Source organism: Lissotriton vulgaris, unplaced genomic scaffold (genome assembly GCF_964263255.1).
Source record: "Lissotriton vulgaris unplaced genomic scaffold, aLisVul1.2 SCAFFOLD_4901, whole genome shotgun sequence".
Lineage (NCBI taxonomy): Eukaryota > Metazoa > Chordata > Amphibia > Caudata > Salamandridae > Lissotriton > Lissotriton vulgaris.
The window spans coordinates 98,502-119,874 of record NW_028254548.1 but is presented as its reverse complement, the minus strand read 5'-3'; the positions used below and the strand labels follow the sequence as shown (position 1 = coordinate 119,874).

The 21,373-nt window shown below is 42.6% G+C and overlaps 1 protein-coding gene across 2 annotated transcripts in view; it reads right to left on the bottom strand.

Moving 5' to 3' along the window:
- Positions 1-3,409: 3,409 nt before the first annotated feature.
- The window catches only part of PARL (presenilin associated rhomboid like), an 88,147-nt gene continuing 70,183 nt past the window's right edge, over positions 3,410-21,373 (bottom strand). For both annotated transcript variants that reach the window (XM_086951688.1, XM_086951689.1), the window contains exons 8-10: positions 17,860-17,961; positions 15,330-15,427; positions 3,410-3,663 (exon numbers count right to left, since the gene is read on the bottom strand). In XM_086951688.1, the coding sequence (XP_086807814.1) occupies positions 3,567-3,663; positions 15,330-15,427; positions 17,860-17,961 (297 nt within the window). In that variant the 3' untranslated portion in view covers positions 3,410-3,566. The remainder of the gene's footprint in view (positions 3,664-15,329; positions 15,428-17,859; positions 17,962-21,373) is intronic.

Here is a 21,373-nt window from a genome sequence, read left to right as displayed (position 1 = left end):
CCATACTATCTCCTTTTGCACCCTTGCTGTGACAAACCACTAGATTCTCCCAGCTCCCTGTGGCTTGTGACTATCCACTGCAGATTAATTGTTGTATGGGGTGCATGCACAGTCTCACCTGTGGTGCCTTCATGCCCATCAATTTCATGACAGTCCTCACTTTCAGAGACTGACCCTTCTGTTAAAGAGGAGTCTGCTCTGCAACTGCTTCCTTGCTTAGGGGCTTTGTATGCCTGCAGTTCCCGAACCAAGGGTGGTTCACAAGGGCCGTTTCACCTATTCCGGTTGTGCTGAAGAAATCTCGTAGGTATGGGGAACCTGATTCTTAGTAGTATTGCAATTACTGATATGTGTTGGCGGCATTTCTGTTTCGACTTTTTTATTTTAACTAGCCAGTTGTCCAAGTATAGACAAGGATGCCATGTTTTCTCAGGTGCGCTGTCACTGCTGTTAGATATTTTGTAAATACTCTTGGTGCAGATTTTATGCCAGATGGTAGCACTCTGAATTGGTAGTCTACCCTGTCCAGGAAGAATATGGGATATTTCTTGTGTCTCTGGTTTATTGGTCCATGCAAGTAGGTGTCCTTTTGGATCTAAGGATGCTATGTAATCCTTTTTCCTTAGGAGTGATATTACCTCTTGTAGCGTTCTTATTTTGAAGGGTTGAGTTTGAATGAACTTGTGTAGATACTTGAGGTCTTGGACTTACCTCAGTGTTCAGTCTTGTTTTGGTACTAGGAAATATAGTGAGTAGATGCTACTGCCTCCCTCCCTTGGGAGAACCTTCTTTTCGGCTCGTTTTTTTTTAGCTCTTTGACTTCTCTTCACAGTTGTGCGAGTTTCTGTACCCCTAAGGTATTTACTGTTGAATTACATGTGGCAGTGGTTAAGTGTGTTCTATGTAGTATCCATGTTTAATTATGTTTAAAATACAGTTGTCTGATGTGATTAACATCGATTCTTGGAGGACCCTCCTATTTTGCCCCCATTTGTGCTCTGTGGGGCAAATGATTCACTTCTTTGTAGTTCCAACACCCTTTTGGAAGTTGGCCTCTTCCTCTTGGCCTTCCTTGAAACGGTTGCTTGCTGGGTGTTGCCACTGATTGTGTGTCAGTTATGTTGCTTGATGAGTGACGCTTTGGTGTGTTTCTGGCGTTGTTGGTCAGTTACAAAGACCACCCTGCCCGTCAGTCTTCTGGTAGTTGTTCCTCCTCTCTCAAAAACCTTTTTAACTGCAGTGCCCCATGGCCTTTGCAGTGTCATTGTATTTTCTTATTTGTTGTAGCACCTCGTCTATGGCTTGATCGAACAGGGCCTCACCTTTGAAAGGCATATTGATGGTTGAAGCCTGAGACTTTGAGCCAGGCGTTCCGACGGATTGTGGTGCCCGTGCGCATCTGTCTGGTGGCCATGTCTGCTACATGCAGACAGATTTGAGGCAAGAGTTGGCAATGGTTTTACCCTCCTGGACTGAGGCCTTGGCTCTCTTGCAGAACTCCTCTGGAAGGTGTTGTATCAGCCCTTCGATCTAGAGCCACTGTTGGAGCCCATAGCAGTTAAGCAGCGTGTTGGACTGGGCTACCCTCCATTGTGTAGAGGCATCTCTCTCCATCTTTCTGACCACCAGGTCCAGTCTTTTGCTCTCCTTCTCTGGTGGTGTCCCCATGGATGTGGTGGCATTGTTTCTCTTCCTTGCCGTCATCACAATGATGGAAAACGCAGGGATGTTCCCATTGATGTATTTTGGCTTGATGTCAAAGTTGTGCCAATGTTTCCTCGGACTGGCTAGGTTCCTCGGATGTTGCTGCCTCTTCAACCTCGAGTTAGTAGAATTCCTCATGTTCTTCCTCGTGTGGCTTCCACTGTGGCTCCGAGATTGACGGCACCTCAATGCGTGGCTGCTCATCTGCCGCCTCTGTGAATCCAGATTGCCTTATTGGGATGAGAAACTCTCTCAGGGATTTGTTGAACTTCTTACCACAGAGAAGGTCCATATTTTCGGCACTGAGTCATTGGTTTTCCACTCTATCTTGAGTGATCCTTGTTTGGCGTTGAGAGTAGGCGGCGTCTACCTTTTTGGCATTGGTGGTTCCCCTGCCATGTGTCTTTGCATTTCTCCTTTGTTCCCTCTTGAGCACTCATTTGCGTCAAGAGTTTAGTTGAAGATTTGCCCTCACTGAAGTGTAAATGTAAATGTAAATGTATAGGCATTTATATAGCGCACTACTTACCCGTAGGGTCCCAAGGCGCTTTGACCGCTGCGAAACCCTTCCTGGCTTCCCTGAGAGATGGTCCCTTAATGGGTATCTCCAGGGTGAGACCAGGCATCCCCGGCGGTCTGGTGGGGCCGTTAGTGAAGATGAGGCAAGCTAATGCCCAGAGTTGCAGAGTGTGATCGCTGATCAGAGTGGGCACCGAGGCGAGAGAATTATCGAGTCCGCTGACCCTGGTCCAGAAACCTGCCGCGCCGGGAATCGAACCCTGATACCGGGCCGTCCTCTGCTCTCGGGTCTGCCGCCTCTAACCAGTGAGCCACACTACTTCACGAAGTCCTTTGGTCAGGACTCTTGCGGCTCCTTAGGTTTGTGATGTCCTTCTGTCTCCGGGTGTTTCGACGCTAAGGCTGCTTCCAAGGACTTCGCATCCACGCCTTTTGGCAGTTTCATTACCTTCTGCAGATTTCTTTCAGCGTCTTTCACAATGTTCGTACTTGGTTTTTTTTTGGTAGGCACAGACTGCAGACCTCGTGTGGGTCCCTCTGTGAGAACTTGTGGTGGCAGTTGGGGCAGAATTCAAAAGTGGTATTTTCCATGACCGTCCGCTGACTCTCTGCTCTTCATTCTCTGGCCATGTGGGTTTCACCGGCAGGGTCCACTGTCTGGGTTCAGAAGGCTCCCCTTCTCTGTTCGCACATTCTTCCCATGGCTTTTGGTGTTCTGTGTTTTTCAGATTTTTTTTCCTGGTATTCCCTGGAATTCTTCAGAGCTCTTCCATGTTAAATGCAGAGCCAATGGCAGTAAAAAGAATCTGAAGATTGCGTCCATGCACAGGAACTTCCGGGGTGCGGTCCAATATCACACAATGGATGGGCTAACCACCAAATGGTGGTCAACAATGACCATAACGGAAAAAAAGGATACATGCTGCAAAACCTCCGTTATTTATGTCCCAAGTTTGTGAAATGTGTCAAATATGTGACAATACAATTATATCACACACTTCAATCTATTCACCATAATGTTTAGACATTTTCTTTTTTACATCTACGACTTTCCTTAATGGAGAAAAGAAAAGCAGTACACAGAAACTGAAGAAGTTATTATGTAATCCATTTTTTTCAGCTCTTTTGCATAATACTTACCTTCTACCTATTTACTTTGCAGATATCAAATGCGTGCAATACTGTATCCGTTTTCAAAGTTTAATAAAATGTGGTTTTCCAAGAGTTTATTAAATTAATTTACACATACATAAAAGCAGGAAGTCCAATTCGTTCTGTACAGCAGATAAAACCCCTCAAAATATAAGAAAATGTGTCAAGTTACAATGACGACGCTAAAAGTCTCATTTTCCTGGGGTTTTAGTCCTCCATTCATGCCACATTTTCACAAGTGGTTCTCTGTTCTTCCATATCAGTTCATGTCCATAGGTCACGTACCATCTGCACACAAAAAATTCGATACATGATTATTACAGTAAAATACTGAATAAGAATGTTCACCTCACTATTTGATGCTATTTTAATGTACATCACAATTGTGGCCGTACAAGCAGGACAGGCAAATAATCTACGTTAAGATGCCAATATGATAGATGAAAAACTCCACCAATGCATGTGGTAACCCTTGTAAGAAAAATGACTATCAAAGGATTAAGCTTGCTGGTACAGTGATGGGCGATTATGGGATTCCTGACCTCATCATCAATCAATCATTTGACATAATGAAATTTTTTCTGACCACCTTAAGTCTGTGCAGAGCATACACTTTACAACGAGGAACTGAATTTCATAAATTTAGCAGAGTGGGATTTATGGGTGTATGTAGATTATTATATCACCATTATCAAAAAATATAGCATCTTTACAGTCTTCCCAATAATTCCTAATATCGGCCTGCATCTGTCAAATCAACTTTGTTCATGGATCGGTGTTCCAACATCATACCCTGTCAACAAAACCAAGCTGATATCTACATTGCGAGAGACAGCACGTATAGTAACTCCCTTCCTCGACCTCTTGAAAATATGGACCATGTAATGAATTTAAGATCAAAAGGGTTAAGTATTTACTCAATACTAGCATTAGCGGGGTTGTTTTAAAAGAAAAAGGGAAGAATTTACACCAGCTTACCACATGGTGAGACTAATGCTGCACTAGACTTCCTTCAACACAAACACCATTTTTTTTGGGGGGGGGGGGAATGTCACTGTGAGCTCAGAGATGGATGCTCTCCGTCGCTGGAACCTGATATTCATGAAGTGTCCGTTTTTTCACCAAAGGAGCTCATTCCACATACTTGAATTCTGCTTTATGAAAAAAATGTTAGCGAGAGCCCCAAGCAGCAGAAACCTCAGCTGGGGCAATTGCTGTGGATACAGATTTGGCTCATATGACAACAGAGGCTAGGCAGTTGGATTGCATTGGGACCTTCTCAGTGTCTACATATCTTGTAGTGCTGTGCTCTCAGGAGATAACTGCTCAGTGCTGAACCCATTGCTCCACTGCACACCAGTTGATGGAAAAGGCTGCCTAACACATCCGAGAGGGACAAGGAAGAGATTCAACAGGGCTATTTGACAGCTGCAAACCAAAGTGGGAACCACACATCAAAGACCAGAAAGTTGTCATCCTACCACAAACAGAGCAACAGACCTGTAAAGATACCTGAAGTGTCCCTGAGCTTCCCCATTCTGCTAGGAGCACGAGATTCACCGATCCACAGAAAGTTTGAGTTTTGGAAGCAAAACTTGACTGCAGAAGTTGTCTAGGCCGCACACTGCTCCTCCTTCACCCTTCAAAGAACAATACTTAGTATTATTCCACTGCCCATGCCCCCATGAAGTATTGAAAGGCTTGTCTGTGCAGGACTGCCAGGAAGTCTTTCATTCCTAAACAACACTGGTGCCTGGAGTAATTTGTCATTTGGTAAATGCACAAAGTACATGAGGAATCCCTAGTGAAAAATAAAACCTACGATGACCACAAAAACGATTCGTTTCATTGGTAAAACTACTTAAGAAATTGGAAACTCCGGCCATATTGACCCTGCCCCTAAGCAGTCTTGTTCTCTGCGGTGAAATCGTTTACATTCCTTCCGACTGTGGCAAAAGGGGAAAGCTGTGCAAATTAGGGATGTAAAACCAAATTTCAAGCACAGATCCTAAATTTGATTTTGTTTTCTGGTGGAAAAAAGATAAAAGTACTTACCCTAAACACAGGACTTAAAGTTTTTTTTACACATATCACACTGTACCATACTGGAACCAGATAAGTTTTCCAGCAATGCTCCCCTGCACGAATAGGTGGCGCTGTGTGGCTTCATGGAGACTCAATACGGTCCTGTAAGTGACAGAGCGGTGCTATATAGAAGCGCTACCCTGGTACACCGATATCAGCTTCTTTATTCTTTCTCCTTCCCCGCCCTCAAACACAAGATATGTCAATAAATTATTGATGACAGTTTGCTTATCTTTTACCTGGGGCCGTTTTAGATGCTAAAGAGGCCGCTCTACGGAAAGGCTGGAAAGAGTGCATGGAGAAATCTGTTATTAGACCGGGTATCCAGCAGAAACAGCAATACCAAAAGTAAGCACCTTCATGTTTTTATAGATACGTCTAACTACGGAATCCTCATATTTAAAAAAATGTGCCAGAACGTACCCCCCAAAACTGTAGAGGGTCTTGGGAGTGGCCTAACTGTGCAGAGGTCAAAATGGCCTTCTGGTCAGAACTGACTGTCAAGGCAGTAGTAGTTTGTGAATGTGTGCACAGATCCCCATGCTGCAGCCAGGCAGGAGTCTAAAACCAATATCCCCCAGGCCAATGCAGTCGTGGTGGCGTTGGTTCTGGCCGAATGGGGGTGCATACCTCCATTAGGTTGTTTCTTGGCAACTGCATAACAGAATTCGATTAACATGACTATACACCTTGAAAGGGTCCTATTCTGCACCACTGTTCAAATCTTTGCCCCAGAAAAGCTCACAAAGAGATAGTCATCCACTCAATGGTTCTTTATGCAGTTAATATAAAAGCTCAGCACCATTTTAGGGTAAGGCTCTTTCAAGGGTTGGGCTGGAGCAGAACATTTTGGCAGAGTAATTGATTGACCAACATGAAATGGAGTCACAACCTTTGGTAAAAAGGCCAACTCTGCTAATTTGTCTGGGAAAAAGGTCACGTAGGGTGGTGACAAAGAATGTACCTGAACTTCACTCATGTGACCTACAGATATGACGGCAATGAAGACGACAGCTTTCAGCATCAATATTCGCAAAGAGCAGCTGGCCATTGGCTAAAAGGGGGTGCACCTGAGAAATGCTAAAAGTAAATTCAAATCCCATTGTGTCTTAGCAAATGGCTTGGGGAAAAATGTTGATTAAGTCTTTTATAAAACACATCGCAACCAGAGATTTGAACAGAGATAGTTGGCCAGACAAACAAAAAAAGGGCAAAATATATTACAAAGAACCGTTTATTGTGCCCACCTGACAGCCTAGCTGGGGTAATAAAAATCAAATAACAAAACATCTGAAAGTGTGGTTTGCAGAGGGTTGGTGTGTCGGACACCCCACCAGGCAACACATTTCTCCCAGTGTAGATGGAATTTGAGGAACGTCCTCTGGTTGTGAGGAGGGTATCAAACAACTCGGTCAGCAAGTCAAAAACATTTAATTACCAAGGCCCAATCTCCACACATGGAGGTGTAGTTTGTGGAGATTCGGGTGCATGTCACTGTTCTGCCCTGTTTGCTTAGACAGGTGGTTCTCTCAAAGTGGTAGCCAGATCGGGTGCCAAATGCTCAGGAGCTCCGGCTAAAATACTCTTCTTGCCCAGTGTGGTGATTTAAAGAACTTCGGCCATGTCCGTCAAAGCAGGATAGGTAGCAGTGGAAGGTTGAGCACCTCTAACAACTTGATTCCCAGCAGAATATGCCAGGGCCAAGAGTGGGCCTGTTTGCGACCATCAGAGCCGAAAAAGAGGCCAGGCTACCCCTCTGTGTTTTGCTGCCAGACTTGAAGCACTGCTTTGAGTCTATGCTTTGAACAATAGTGAAGAGAAATCTGCAGACATCACCAGTAAGGAGCATCCTTTACCTATCTCTATTGCTAGCTCCTTAACTATTGCAATGGGAGAGCAACTAACCAAGAGATTGATTCTGTAGAAGAAAGACTGGGCATTACCAAGAGAGCAGAGTCTGAGGACTCTGGTAACATCGTCAATCACAACCCTGCTACTACTTTGCTTTAAGCCTCTGGCTGCCCCTCAATTAGTGGGGAAAGGGCCAGTCCACCCGTTTTAAAGGCACTATCCATTGCTCTAGCTGAAGTAGCTGGGGCAAAATCGAGTTCTGGCTCACCCTGTTCACTACCACCAGTTAAAAAGGGGATGGGGATACCTGCGTCTAAACTTACTATGAATGGAATTGCAGTATTTGCTAACGCAGAGAGAATGGTGAATGGTGGACAGCCTGTTCTAGGTTCTATCCATGAGAACCAACAGTTTGGAGGGATTGATTATGAGTCTTTAGATCGGTTATTGGTTGCTTGAGCGATATTGACCAATGTATTCTGAATTTTGATGCATGCATACACCCTAATAAGAGGCCTCTGCTTTGTATTCAAAAAGACTGTGCAAGTTTTACTCAATCCACTACATCTATATCTACACTAGAAAACGATATGATTAGCAACCCATCTTTTGGGAACACAGGTATTATTACTCCACATAGAGGCCTCCCACCCCCAGCTCCGCTTCACCCTCCCTGACCCACCCCAACCTCCCCACCCCCCACCGCATTTTCAATTGTTTCAATTTCAATGCAGATCTAAGGAATTTTTATTAATTCATTTTGCAACAATCTTGACTCGAACAATATTGATATTAGTAATTCCTTGGGGGGAGGGAGCTGGAGAAGCTCCCTAATTTGTTTGCCGGCTCACTCTCAGTAGTCTAGATGGGCAATTTTTTTATTCATCATTGTATTTTTCCAAATGGTAGCACATCTGGTGTTTTAGAGATTATTGTCGAGCCTGTTGATCATTTCCAACATGCTCCTCCTTATGGTGAAGCCCTACATTTGTTATTGACCACTAACTGATTACAGTTTGCTTCTGATTCTTATTCTAGTTTCCCGGTTCGAAAACCAAGTTTTACAGGGAGTGATAACCCCCAGCATTATTGATTTTATACTTTTTTCACATGACCTATAAGGCTTTTTTTCGAATTATGCGGTCCGTGGTAACCTGTTTAGTGACCCTAATCTCTTAACGATCTGGAGTGATGTTTGAAAGGATCCGGAGTCCCGTGTTAATCCAACCCCTGATGGTAGAGGGGAACAAGGGACTTCTGTTGCGATGGGAATGTGTTGATAAGACCAATGTGCTTGCTGAACTGGTGCCAAGGAACCCGAACCTGCTCCTTGATTGCCTGGACGATGAACTGGAGTCTGAGGCTGTTGTTAGATAGACAGATATTCTTTATTTAGAGATTAATTAAAATCCCTACAGGAAATCTAAACAGAGATTCATCATGGGTTAGTACATAACTTACGTTTTTAGTAAATCCATAGATACCGTTTAAGAAATTAAAAAAGGGGCTATTCCTTTAATAAAAACAGAAGCCCATAGTCCTCAAACAAGCTTGCGCTGTCCGAATGTTGCTAGTGAAGTGCTGCAAATCTACAAGACCTGCATTTACTAAAGGACAGTTTGTCAGGTGCCCAAGGTGCACAGTTTCCATTTAACAGGGAGAGCCATTCCTAGAGGCCAGTAAAGTGCAAGGTTTTTACCAGCACGTCAAGCAACAGTATTATCTGGCCTCCAACACAGATTGTGTCATCTGAAAAAAACGCTTTTCTTTTTGAGGAGCCTCACAAATCAAGCAGCTGGCTGGGGGGTTTGCCTTTCAGGCTTCTAGTAGACGATCCTTTACTGAGGGCCGGATGATGTGCATGGTACTGGGCAAACAGTCAGAACAGACCATCTGTAGCAGTGATGATATCGGTCTTCCAGCGGAGGTCGAGGTTGTACGGCATCCTGGCAAGTCCTGATGTTTATTGTCCGCAATATTGGACATAGTAAGAACTTTCTTAGCAGGAGCAACGATTGACAGATGCAGAGAATGTGAGACAAGAATGGGTCTGCCCATGTACAAAATCTGCATTGCCCATTGTCATAGACAAAGTTTCTCCGGCCACGCCAGTAGGCGTTTAAGTGGATTTCCTTGGCAAGAGGTAGGGAGAGATAGATTGGGAGAACGCTTGGCTCATACAGTATTACGGTCTAGTTGCTGTGGGATTTTCCTTCAATGCCCACATATCCTGCTTCCTTGAGATTACTTTTGCTTGTTTTACAGTAGTTTCAATGTTAGGGGTGCCAGAGGATCATTTGCCTAGATCTCTCATGCGGCCAGGGTGTTCTTTATAGTATTCAAGTATCTGTGCCATTCTGTTTAAGGGGTCTTTATTACTCCCCAAATTTGCTTGTTTTAATGTGTCATTCTTTGCCTGTTTAGATTTGAGTAAATAAGCTAAAAAAGTTGCCTTCAATATCAGATGTTACTAAGACAAACAACATTGTCGACAAATGTGGGCATTTGAAGTACAGTCTGGTAGTGAGAAAATTCTTCTGTAACAGGTTGTGTGTGCCCTGTCAAACTAATTTGTCAACTTATCTCTGAATGCCGTCGCTTCGTACGAAATTGCTAAGAGGGGCTTGCTGACCATCACCTTCAGAAGGGGTTGCATGTCGGGGTTCACTCCTGAAAGTTTATGGAATGCCCACGTTAATGCATTTGCTTCTGCCTGTTAGGCAAGAATATGCGGAGCTGAGCGTTCCCTGCTATCCAACCACACCCCAAGGTATTGTAGGCATCCACTACTTGGATCGCACTCACCTGGATAAACCACAACCCTCTTTTTATAAGAGCAAGCAGTCAATAGTTTTCCGTACCCTTTCTTGTGTAAAGGTACCAGGAGCGAACATCTCCATGTATCTGGTATTGATGTTCCTAGCATGCATGCTTGAAATATTGGGGTCATTGGGTGACCATTTAAATACTGCAGCCGGGATGCCGCTTGGACCTCGGCCGCCATTTGAACGCATTGCGTTAATTACTTTTTCCATTTGATCCTGGGTTATAAGTGTTGGACTCCTGTCTTTGCCGGGCAGGGGCTCCATGACCTGGGAACCGGCTGCAGATGGATCCTTGTATAAACTTCCAATGTAGCTCTAACATTCAAAGGGGGAACATTAGATGCTTGCTGCTCATGTTTTGGGTCTGATACACTGTTTATCTATATCCAGAATACCTTCAGTCTTTTGACTTCATGATCTTGTGTGATTAGGCCCATCTGAAGGATTCCTCCTCCTTTTTTCTGGTGTATAGAGCTTTCCTATATCTTGTCCTTATCATTGCAACTTTGCTCCGCAATCATAGGTTTCCTTTCTTGTCACGGCTCAGGGCATTACGCGCTTTATTTAAGTCTGTTTTTAAGCCAGCTATTTGCCCCTTGAGGATGCTTCTGTTGGGCATGAACTTGTGCTGTCCTGAATCATCACTGTTGGTCAGAAAGTAGGCCAGCGATCCCCCATAGCCTACATTTTCTTTTAATCAGTATTCCTTCTCAGCAGCTCTTCTAGGAAACACTCCACTTGGGCACCCAACCCTGCTTGGACATCTGTATTCCACTTTATTCTTTTAATGGGTTCCAAATCCCTTTGCCTTCCAATGTACCTCATTTTAGGGTGTCGAGATCTTAGGGCCAAGACGTCACATTTTAGCATTACGTAGTCACTTGCCAGGCTTGGAACTACTTTAAAATTCCTAATGTGATGAAAGTGGGCTACGTACAACCAGATGTAATCCAAAGTGGCCATCCTAAAGCACGAGATGTGGGTGTAAGCAGCTGGTGTATCTGTTGCAAAACCTGCCACTTAATATACGAAGGCTCAGTTGATTAAATGTATCACCTAGTACTTTATCCTGCTTTTCGGGCCTTTAGAATTGTTTATGAATGGGTGGTATAGCCCATATTTCATCACTAAGATCCTGGAGTGTGTCACTTCACCCTGCGCTCATTAAGTTGGCGTTAAACTATCCCATAATTACCCACACTGCTTCTGGATGGGATCATTTTAGTCTTCTTAATGCTGGGAGTAGAGACGCTAGTGATAACCCCCTTTTGCCCTTGGTTGGGTGCAGGTAGATACTCCCTATTGTGAGTGATGGTGTCAAATTCCAGTTTGCTTTGTTGACTTGGGTTACCAAAATAATAATAATGTCTCTATTTCCCTTACGGAGTACTGTTGTGGTTACTTCCAGTAAATGTTTCACATAAACAAATTCCCTAAGGCATGCCCCCCTCCCTTCGATTCAATAGCTGGGTTACGTAAACTGTGAAATCATTCCAGGGGGTTGAGTGAAGGGCGCATGGTTCATGTAGTGAAAAATATGTCTGTATCCCTCAGTTGCATTTTTGCATACTTCTTTACTTTGGAATTCGATACACCTCGTATGTTCCTATGCTAGACTGTAAAGCTCCATTAGGGAGATTCCAATTGACCCTTGCTTGCCTGGGTGCTGGGGGGTAAGTTGAACAGATAGTTTGAATCACGTTGTTCCAAGGCATATAATGAAAGTTTAAGGCATTAAAACCAGTATCTAGGAGTACTGATGATGTGAGCCAACACAGGCTTCTACATAAAAGGGAGCTTGAACGCAGAAAAAAGGCTACTAGAATGGAACGTGCAAATCTCTATTGACAGCCAGTTTGTGGTGAGAATATTGTGCCTTTTTTAAGACTGTCAATCCCCCTCTTTTCAGGGATCCCAGAATTGGTTATCAACACCCTGCTTCCCTCTAGTAAATCGGTGATCCATTTCTCCAACGTATATTTTGTCTCCTCCATCAGTACAGATCGTTCTGACGTCAAGGGGGAGGATATGGATAGGGACCACAGAAGTATGGTTACTGAATTACTAGATGCGATTGTGGCTCTAAACAGGTGCCCTGGTCGTAACGCACCAGGCGCAGATGGGGTGCTGGTGGATCTATTTAAGGGTGACATTGATCTATGGGCCCCATTACTGACCAATGTATTAAAGACAATTTCTAAGCAAGGCCCTCCACGATATTGGTCCACGCTACAATTGTATCCATTTTTAAGAAGGGGGATACATCTGACCCTAAATGTTACTGGTCATATCTTTAATTGATAGTACAGCTAAAATTATGACCAGGGTTGTCTTAGATCACCTTGAAACATGGGCCTAGGTTAATCATGTTCTTTCATGCATATTGAATGTTTTTTGGTCGGGCATCTGTACTATCAAACAATGCCTTAACCTGTACTCACTGATTAGCAAGAATACCATATCCAAGCTGGGCAATTTGTAACTTTTTTTGCAATTTTATATATAGTGCAAACTCGACCTGAAGGTATTGGAGCACTTTACATGAGCACCAGTTACATTACACAAGGACACGTTCATGTTTTTGTAGGTAAGGGGGAGATTAAGTGATTTGTCCAAAATCTCAGGACGTTGAGCCGGGACTCTAACCTGATTCCTCAGTTCCAAAGTCTACAGCTCTAGTGTTACGTACGCCACATCTTCTCCTTTTGTGTTTATGGATTTGAATTTCGACTTGCCTTGAGTAGGCGCCTGCCCTTTCCTAGTATTACTCTAGGCAGACGAAGTGGTGCTCATTGCCAGAACTCTAGTAGGGCTTCAAAAGCTACTGGATCGTTTATGCGAGATCTAGATCTCTCCATTGGCCAGGACTAGGTTGAAAAACCAGGGTTACTATTTGAACAATTCTAAGATTGGATCAGTACCTACTTTTCCTTATTGGGGTTTTTTATTTAACGAAGCTTGAAAATGGAAAGCACTAGGATTGATTAGGAGCTAGGAGTTTGCAAGGAGCACCAAGGGACTTTTCGGTATTGCCTTCAAGTTGGGGATCAAACCGCTAAACGAGCTGAAGGCAATATAGAAAGCTTAAATGTCTACACATTCATTGCAAGTTATAGTGCAGGTTTTTTGTTTTGGGTGTGTAGGAATATCCAGACTTGCAGATATTGGAAAATGGATTGTTGAGGAGGTTACTTGATTACTTCGACTTATGTTTGCCATGCTGAACTAGGATTCGGTTATATGACTGATTATATTAAATTGTGCCCATTGCATCTGCGGTTGTCCATTTGGACTAAGCATGAAACTGGTCTTGATAGGCTCATTCTGCAGGAATGCCCTAAACTAAAAAAGGCCTTAAAATTCCTTGACTGGAATACATAAAGAACGTATGCCACAGTTGGTACATGTCCAAGTTGTTCAGTCAGCAACACAAAACACATTTCCTTTGCAAGAGCAGTGTTAAGGTCCATCTTTATAATTTGAGCAATAATGCTAGACCCAGCTGTGAATGTCAGAAGCAAACTCTTACAAATTACCAATTAATTCAACCTTTATTTGGAACAGTTTCATACCTTACTTGGGTAACATACTAACAGCACAGATATCTTTTGATACGCATCAGGCTTCAGACTTTACGCTACCTGGATTCGTTTCCGACACCAGGTCAATATTTTGATAAGCACATAGTATGCCCATGTGATGATTGCGCACTGCGTGGCCCAATTAATTCCAAGCTATTTTGAAAATTCTATACAGTTCTAAGAGAGAGTCTATTGTTTCCCATTCTGAAGCATGCTGGTCTTTGGCAGTGCAGACCTGCATCATTTTTTTCAATTAAGGATCTCTGACTTGATCTGTAGGGTTATGTTGTGTACCTTCCGTCACTGCACTGTCTTTTATCACAATAAGATTGCACTGTATAATTATATTGTTTTTAAATATTCTTAAGATGAGATATTTAGTATGCTGAGCATCTGCTTTGTAGGGTCATGCCATTTAGCATTAGGTATTGTAATGTTTTCGGTCTAAATATATTTGTGCCGAGCAATTGTTCTGTTTCCAAACATTTTTAATGATGAGATTGTTTTAGTATGTTAAGTAATTTTATTAATATAGCTTGTCTTTACAAATAAATATATTCTACATTGATATCTGTTCTTATGAAATATACTGCATTATGTTTTATTATATTGTTTCTTGTATGGTTATATTTTTAACCAAATAAAGATTTTAATTGATGGATTGGATAGCGCCGGAGGGTTTAGATGTATAGCTTGACACTCTTGGGTCTTCTTACCAGTCTTCGAGTGGCAGGATGGCACCTAGTCCCGCTAGTTTTTTTCCACCTGTGGCGCATCTTTGATTTGGACTTATGGAAGACTTCGGCCTTGAGCTAGGCTTTTCACATGAATAGTCTTGTGACAGAGACAGCAAGCAGGCCTGTGACTGAGTAGAATTTGTGCATCAACCACTACCTCTTTTTATGTCTAGAGGTGTACAGCTTTGCCTTCAGCTCCTGGATCACTTTTGAGTGCATCAGGGCACACTTATCACACAGCAAACTTGTGACAGGAGCCCAAGCACCACAAAAAAGTGTTGCACTGCTGTACACCAGACATCTGCCGCCTGCAGCCTTGGCACGGTTTGAATCCTGCATTTTTAGACTGGACATTTTCCCTTGCACACGGCCATTGAGAGTTTCTGAAATCATTGGAAGACTGTCAACTTGTTAGTGGAGCTATGAATATTTGTCGAAAGGCACACACAGAAAGAAACTGATGTTACTTTTTAGGTGGGGCGCTTATACGCAGCTCTGCTCAGTCACTTGTAAGGCGGTACAGAGTCACTGTGGAGCCTCAAGGCACCACGCACTGGCATGACTGGAAAACGTCACCACATCAAGTCTGGCTCCTTAGAGTATTCTAAAGGTGAGTAATCTGCAGTTAGAACTATTCATTAGAAACTTGGTGGTGTTAGTATGCTGCATTCTTAGATTCATTGTGACAAAGGACCAAAACATTTTATGGGCACATGCATATTTTTAAGATTGTGGATTATTATCACTAGTTTTTAAATTCATAATTTCCAAGCAAATAACAAGTCACACAGAAAATACTAATGATCATGATGTAAATAAGATTTATAGAACAGTGCCTATTTACTATATTTCTAACAAAATAAAATAGCACTTACATTCCAAAAATAGCTCCACCAAGATGTGCTGCATGATCAAATAACCTCCAACCAAGAATTAAACCTGCGGTATCCAGTGCCATGATAACCTTCAACGCCTGAAATGAAACAGAATACCAGAATCAGCCCCAGAACACTAAGATTTTGATGAGATATTCCATAATAGTTTGCATTTCTTTTCGGATAGGGCCAAATTGTGTTTGACCGATGCAGTCTTTTGTTACACCTGAAACACTAAATCTGCAGAAGGAACACTAGTTTTTCAGCTAATGATACAAGTGTTGTTTCAGAATGGTACTTCAGTTTACAAAACTGGTAGTAATTATTCAGCAACTTGAATCTGATTTGAATCAGATAAACTATACACTTCATGTAAGAATTTACAATTCACCCCCAGTTAGTTTGCTGCAAGTTCGGTCGAGGTTGATTTATTTTTAGAGTCGGGAGGACAGTTGGTTCTTCCCAAAGGGGCTGTGGCTTCAGTAGTGGTGTCAACACATGGGGACCAGCAAAGATCTCAGCGCTGCATAGCCCTGGAGTCGGCAGACCCTGTAGCAGGGTTAAGAGGCTCAGAAGGCATCTCGGAAGATCTGCTGGTAGTAATCTGACTGGAGGCCTCCTCTGTCCCATGGGGGCCTGAGGCGTGCCAGACAGCCCAGGTAGAGTGCCTAAATAATGCAATATACCCTCTTTAAAAGCTTCAACATTCTGCAGTATCGTCAAAGTCCCTGGAAATTAAGGCAGAGTAGCAACCAGTTGAGGAAGTTGCTCTGCTGTAGGAGATCACGACCAAGATCAGTTGGCACTCCGGCATCCATGCAACTTCTCTTGACGAGTGGCGTGAGGAAGGCGAGTCATGATTTTACTTCTTGTGCTTCTTCTTGGACTTTGACTTGCCTGATGACTTGGAATGGGAAGAGGTTGTCTCTCAAGAACAACCCAGTGAGCACAAATGCATCTGCATCCTCAACTTTGATCGATATTGGCCCTTAAGCACCTTCCAGCAGTGTTCTGCTACATTACAGCTTCGCCTTGCAGTTGCAGGTGGCCATCTGGTTCATCCTGACGCAGTTGTCGCATTCACTTCGAGTTGTGTGAGGAAACCAGAGAGCAGATGAAAACTTGCTGAAGATCTGTCACAGTGACCTGTATGTGGCAGTCCTTGCAGGATTTGAATTCTAAAGTTTTAGGAGACATATCCCTTGCTCACTATGAAAAGATTTAGAGCAATGTTCCTCTCAGTGACAGAAATCAAGGGAGCAAGCTACCGATGCGCGTTGGGGGCGTGGAAAGAAAGGAACCAACATCAGCACGCAAGGGTTTCAGTTATATGTGGCCTCAATGTCGCTTCAGGGGCAGGATGAAGATGATGTGGAGCTGCATAATGCCACCTATCAGCACACAAAGGAATGACTGAGAAAATTATCTGGATCCAGTCTGGAACCTGGTGGTATTCACAAGGTGAGGATTCTGCGGTTAGAAGTATGCATCATACTATACTCTTTTGACATCTGAAAACATTAGAGTTAGGTATACAAAGATCCCCCCCCCCCCCGCCAACCAAATAAATATCAGGAGAGAATACATTATATTTTCTTTCCAGTTCTTTAACATTACACAACACAGAACTCTTACGGATACCTGTGATGCTCTGGTAAAAAACCAGGAGGATTAAGCGTTTAGGAAATCTTAGTTTCCAAACAAGTAAAAACCTCCATCCAGGGTCAACATAATAATTATAGTTGATCACAGACAGGACTGTGAGAAAGACTGGGGGTTGTGGTGTCGACCTAGGGGGCATTATACCCAGCACCTGGGTTTTTTTTCCCCGAGTCCTATGATCCTGCTGCAAAATGTACTTATAGTCTTTGAAGCAAGACTGCCTTTTTTTAGTACTGACAAGCCAACTAGCAGATCAAGATAGCCCCTTCCCCAGATGTCAGAGCGACAGTGTTTTATTTTTCCATGGGGGTAAAACAGAGAGCGAGGAAGAAGGAGAGAATATATATGTGTATGCACACACACACACACACACACACACCCCCACACACACACACACACACAATGTTGGACCTGGGCCTGTATGAAATTTCCAAACATGTCTGACCAAAGTCAATGGAAAAACCCTACAGAAGGATTGTAAAATGGCTTCATGAAGAATAGTTCAGAGATGCTTTTTTGCAGCACCGATTAACATGCGTATTACAATCAATGCTAATTCTGTCATATAGGAAAGTTCTCAGTAGAGCATAGAAATAAGCAAACAAACTAAAAGGTTTTACTCTTTTTAACTCCTAGCTGGATGGTGTACATAGCGTGGTAAGCATACCAGAACATTTTTGAACAGACAAAAGGCATAATTTGGTACAAACTTAAAAGAAAAAAATGGAGACGTAATTTCCAAATAGGCTAAGTACAGACACCAGGACTAACTACTGTCTTTCCTCAGTAGATTAGTCTGTCATATTCTTTTAAGACATATTTGTTATATTTCGAAACATTAAACGGAGTAATCCAATCGAGCACTCACACTTCCAGCTGTGAACGTGAACATAGGCAGAAGAATTATTGCTAGTTTTGCTTCTGGCATCTTTGTGCATACTGCTGCAAGGACAGTCATAATGGCCCCTGACTGAAAAAGAGAAAGCATATTAACAATCATATGTATATATACATATATATTTATCTGTTTTACCGCATGTTGGTTTCATCATAGTGACAGCGTTCATACAGTAATCAAAGCATTTAAAAAGGTATCTCCAAGTCCTCTGACTCCCTATCACATTCCTAGTGGACCACATCCAGGAGAAAAATCAACAAATCACAAAAGGTCTAAAATGTAACTATCTATTGACATAATTCTGTTCAATTGGCGAAAGCAGTTAGTAAAACAGTGCGCAGAACTAAAGGAATGGGATTGGTCTGTCCTATACATAGGCATTAAAATAGTTTGTGACTCCGCTTTCCAGCTGAATCAATAAATATCTTTTCCTGAACAGTCACTGTTCCTGAGGTGACACTGAAATCAATATGTGGTGACTGATGGTTGTTTCAGGCAAACTTTAAAAGAAAGTGCTTTGAACAAACACTGTCAAGCTCAACAGGTCAGACATTTATATGCTAACACATGAAACTGGCATTTCTTTATGCCTCCCTTTACATGTATTAGCACGTTAATGGCAGACACACTGGCTTAACAATGGCTTGTTACCCACTGGCATGAGTAGAACTTTTTGTATGTTTGGCCAGTATGCTGTAGTTTTGCCTGAGACAAAGTGATTTCAATAGCCGCATTACAATGGGTTGTTAAGAGCACCACACAAAGACTGCCACACCTTAGAGTCAAGGAGGCTGGTAGAAATAGGGAAGCAGTTAAGAATTTACCAAACGGTAACAATGACTACTAGGTTGTGCTAGTACCGATTCATCCACATGACATAGATTTCCTAGTAGGGGACGTTGGATAGAGCAGTCAGTCACATGTCAAATAGCTTCATGTTTTGCCAAAGGCCAATGTACCACTAAGGCGTGGGTAATGACTTAACAGGAAAGAGACACTTACCAACAAGTAGCAGGAGCCTTTTAGCAACCTTGGGGCCTTTGACGGGTCAGTCACTTGTTAGAAAGTCCCAATTTCCCAAGAGGTTTCACTTGGAAAGGCAGCTGAGCAGGGGCTAGGTGAACCTGTTATTGCCCATAACAACCCAACCCAACATAACATAACATAACATTTGCCCAAGACCTACTGGCCGTCTGGTAAACTAGAAGTATTCTCTACCACCCCTGCCACCACAGGTCAGGGCCATATGGAACATGGGCCAGCTGATCAGAAAATGAAGACTGTTAGTATAGGAATTAAAACAGGGGCACTCTCTCAGCAGCAGCCGGAAGTCATGAATGCGACTAAAATAAATATATGTACACCGTTGAGTCAGTGATGGTGACAGATTAGAAAACACAAGGCTGGAGCCTCGAAATTCACTTCTAAATAAATCATACAGGCACGCGCAGGATGGCACATCAGGATGGATGCTTACTTATGGACAGCACCGACCTCTGCCATCCCTGCCCAAGGAAGAGAAGCGGGCAGAGGACAGGAAGAATAATTAAACCTCCTATTCTATATCTGCAGAAGGCCAACACTAAGAGAATGAGTGCAGAGGGATGAGAAGAAAAGAAAAGGAGTGGCAAGAATATAGAAGTCAACTGCAGGAAAAGATGCATATAGAGAGCTGTAATAGGATGGCCTGTAGCCAACTTTCAACAACGGAAACCACACACATCTGCATGGCAGGTGGATCGAGAACAAGAGGAGTCTTAGAAGAAATCATGTCCCAGGAATATCTTTCTTCTGCTTGGCCCCCAAACCAAACTTCCTATGAGACTTCTGGGAACATGTGTAGCACAATCCGTCTTAGCATTCGGATTGCCATGTACATTGTGATTGCACATTTGTTTACTACTGTACATGGTGGCAGAAGGTAGGTAGTGGTGTGACTGCATGATCGCCTCATCCCAACAGTTATCTGCTACCAATTCCTATAATATATGATGGATCCACCATCTTGTACTAATTTTATTGTCACAGAGCTGGGGAATGTAATCAAGAGTTCTCTCTACTTGGGTCATTGTAAATGTTTAGGTGACATTGTTTCGGTCTAGGCGCGGCAAAAAGTAGTGCTTTGGACAAAAGTGGTTTCACCTTGTAGCTCTCTAGTTAGTCTCTGCTTTCCACTATTATTTTATCTGGCCAATCCTAATCTGTGGAAGGGGAGAAACGACTGTTTCATTGATCACAAGGGGTCATGGCCAAGCACCTTCAAGCACACAAAGGCTCTGCAGATACAGGTTACTTGTTTCTCTAACCTGCACCCTAAAGTGGCAGAAAAACGATTGAAGCAAAAGCTGATTCGCAAAACGAAAAACAGGGCTGTGAATATAATGTCAAAAGAAAATACTGTTTAAACTGCCACATGAATATTGACCTTACCAAATAATTTATGCATTAAAGACTGTGCACTGCACAGTAATTCCTTCTCCACTAACCTCAGTCTAAAATAATGGCACCTAAATTGTCAAACTAGTGCCTTATTGACAGGCCGAGCGATAACTGTCTCCTACAAAACAACTTACTTGATGAAAGCATAGCTGTACAAAAATGTGGTTATTATTTGGAGTGCAAAAGTGTCCACCTCAAAGAATATGGCTAACACCCACTAGTTATCACACAAATTACATAAAATACACCTGTGTTCAATTCCTGGTGATGAGACACAAAGCAGTCAAGCTGAATGGAAAGGTACAATGTAAAGTATTTAAGCAGTGCATACATATTAGAAAAACTTACGAAAAGAGCACAACAAATTTAAAAATAAAGAGATAACCTTTGGGTAGAATAAGACCAACATGTCCAAATTCCAATATGTGGAACAATAGATATGAATTATCAAGTTCGAAGGTGAAAAAGTCCCAAGAAATCTCAAAAATGCCCACAGATTTAAAAACAAATGCTTATTCTTCAATTTGCATGAAAACGCTCCAAGTGAATAAATTCTATTTCCAGTCTCAATGAAACCTGAGCCTACCACATACATATATTCATCAATTTACACCAAGTACTCAACTCACTACACAGACTAAATGGAAACATACGCCCACACGAAAATGCACTAAATGGAAAAAAAACGATTAATCTTCTTTATATATAAATTATGCATTCATATATTAGAACAAGGATCAGGAAACTTGCTATCATGTTTCCTCATCTTGTAAATTTAGATCAACTAATACCCATGGCAAATAATGTATGTCAGTTCAATGGAAAGGGTTCAGAGAGGACCAGGGATATAAATAGACAATACTGGCATAGAAAGCTCCAACGACACAGACCCATCTCAAAGCCTTTCTTGGTCTGACTGGGTATTACAGAAAATGTGTCAAAGTTTATGGTAAAATAGTGTTACTTTTGACAGAGCTAACCTTTCCCTCCCATCCCTCCCAAACTGGTTTCCGACCACGCCAAAGTACCAAAACGGCTCGACTGG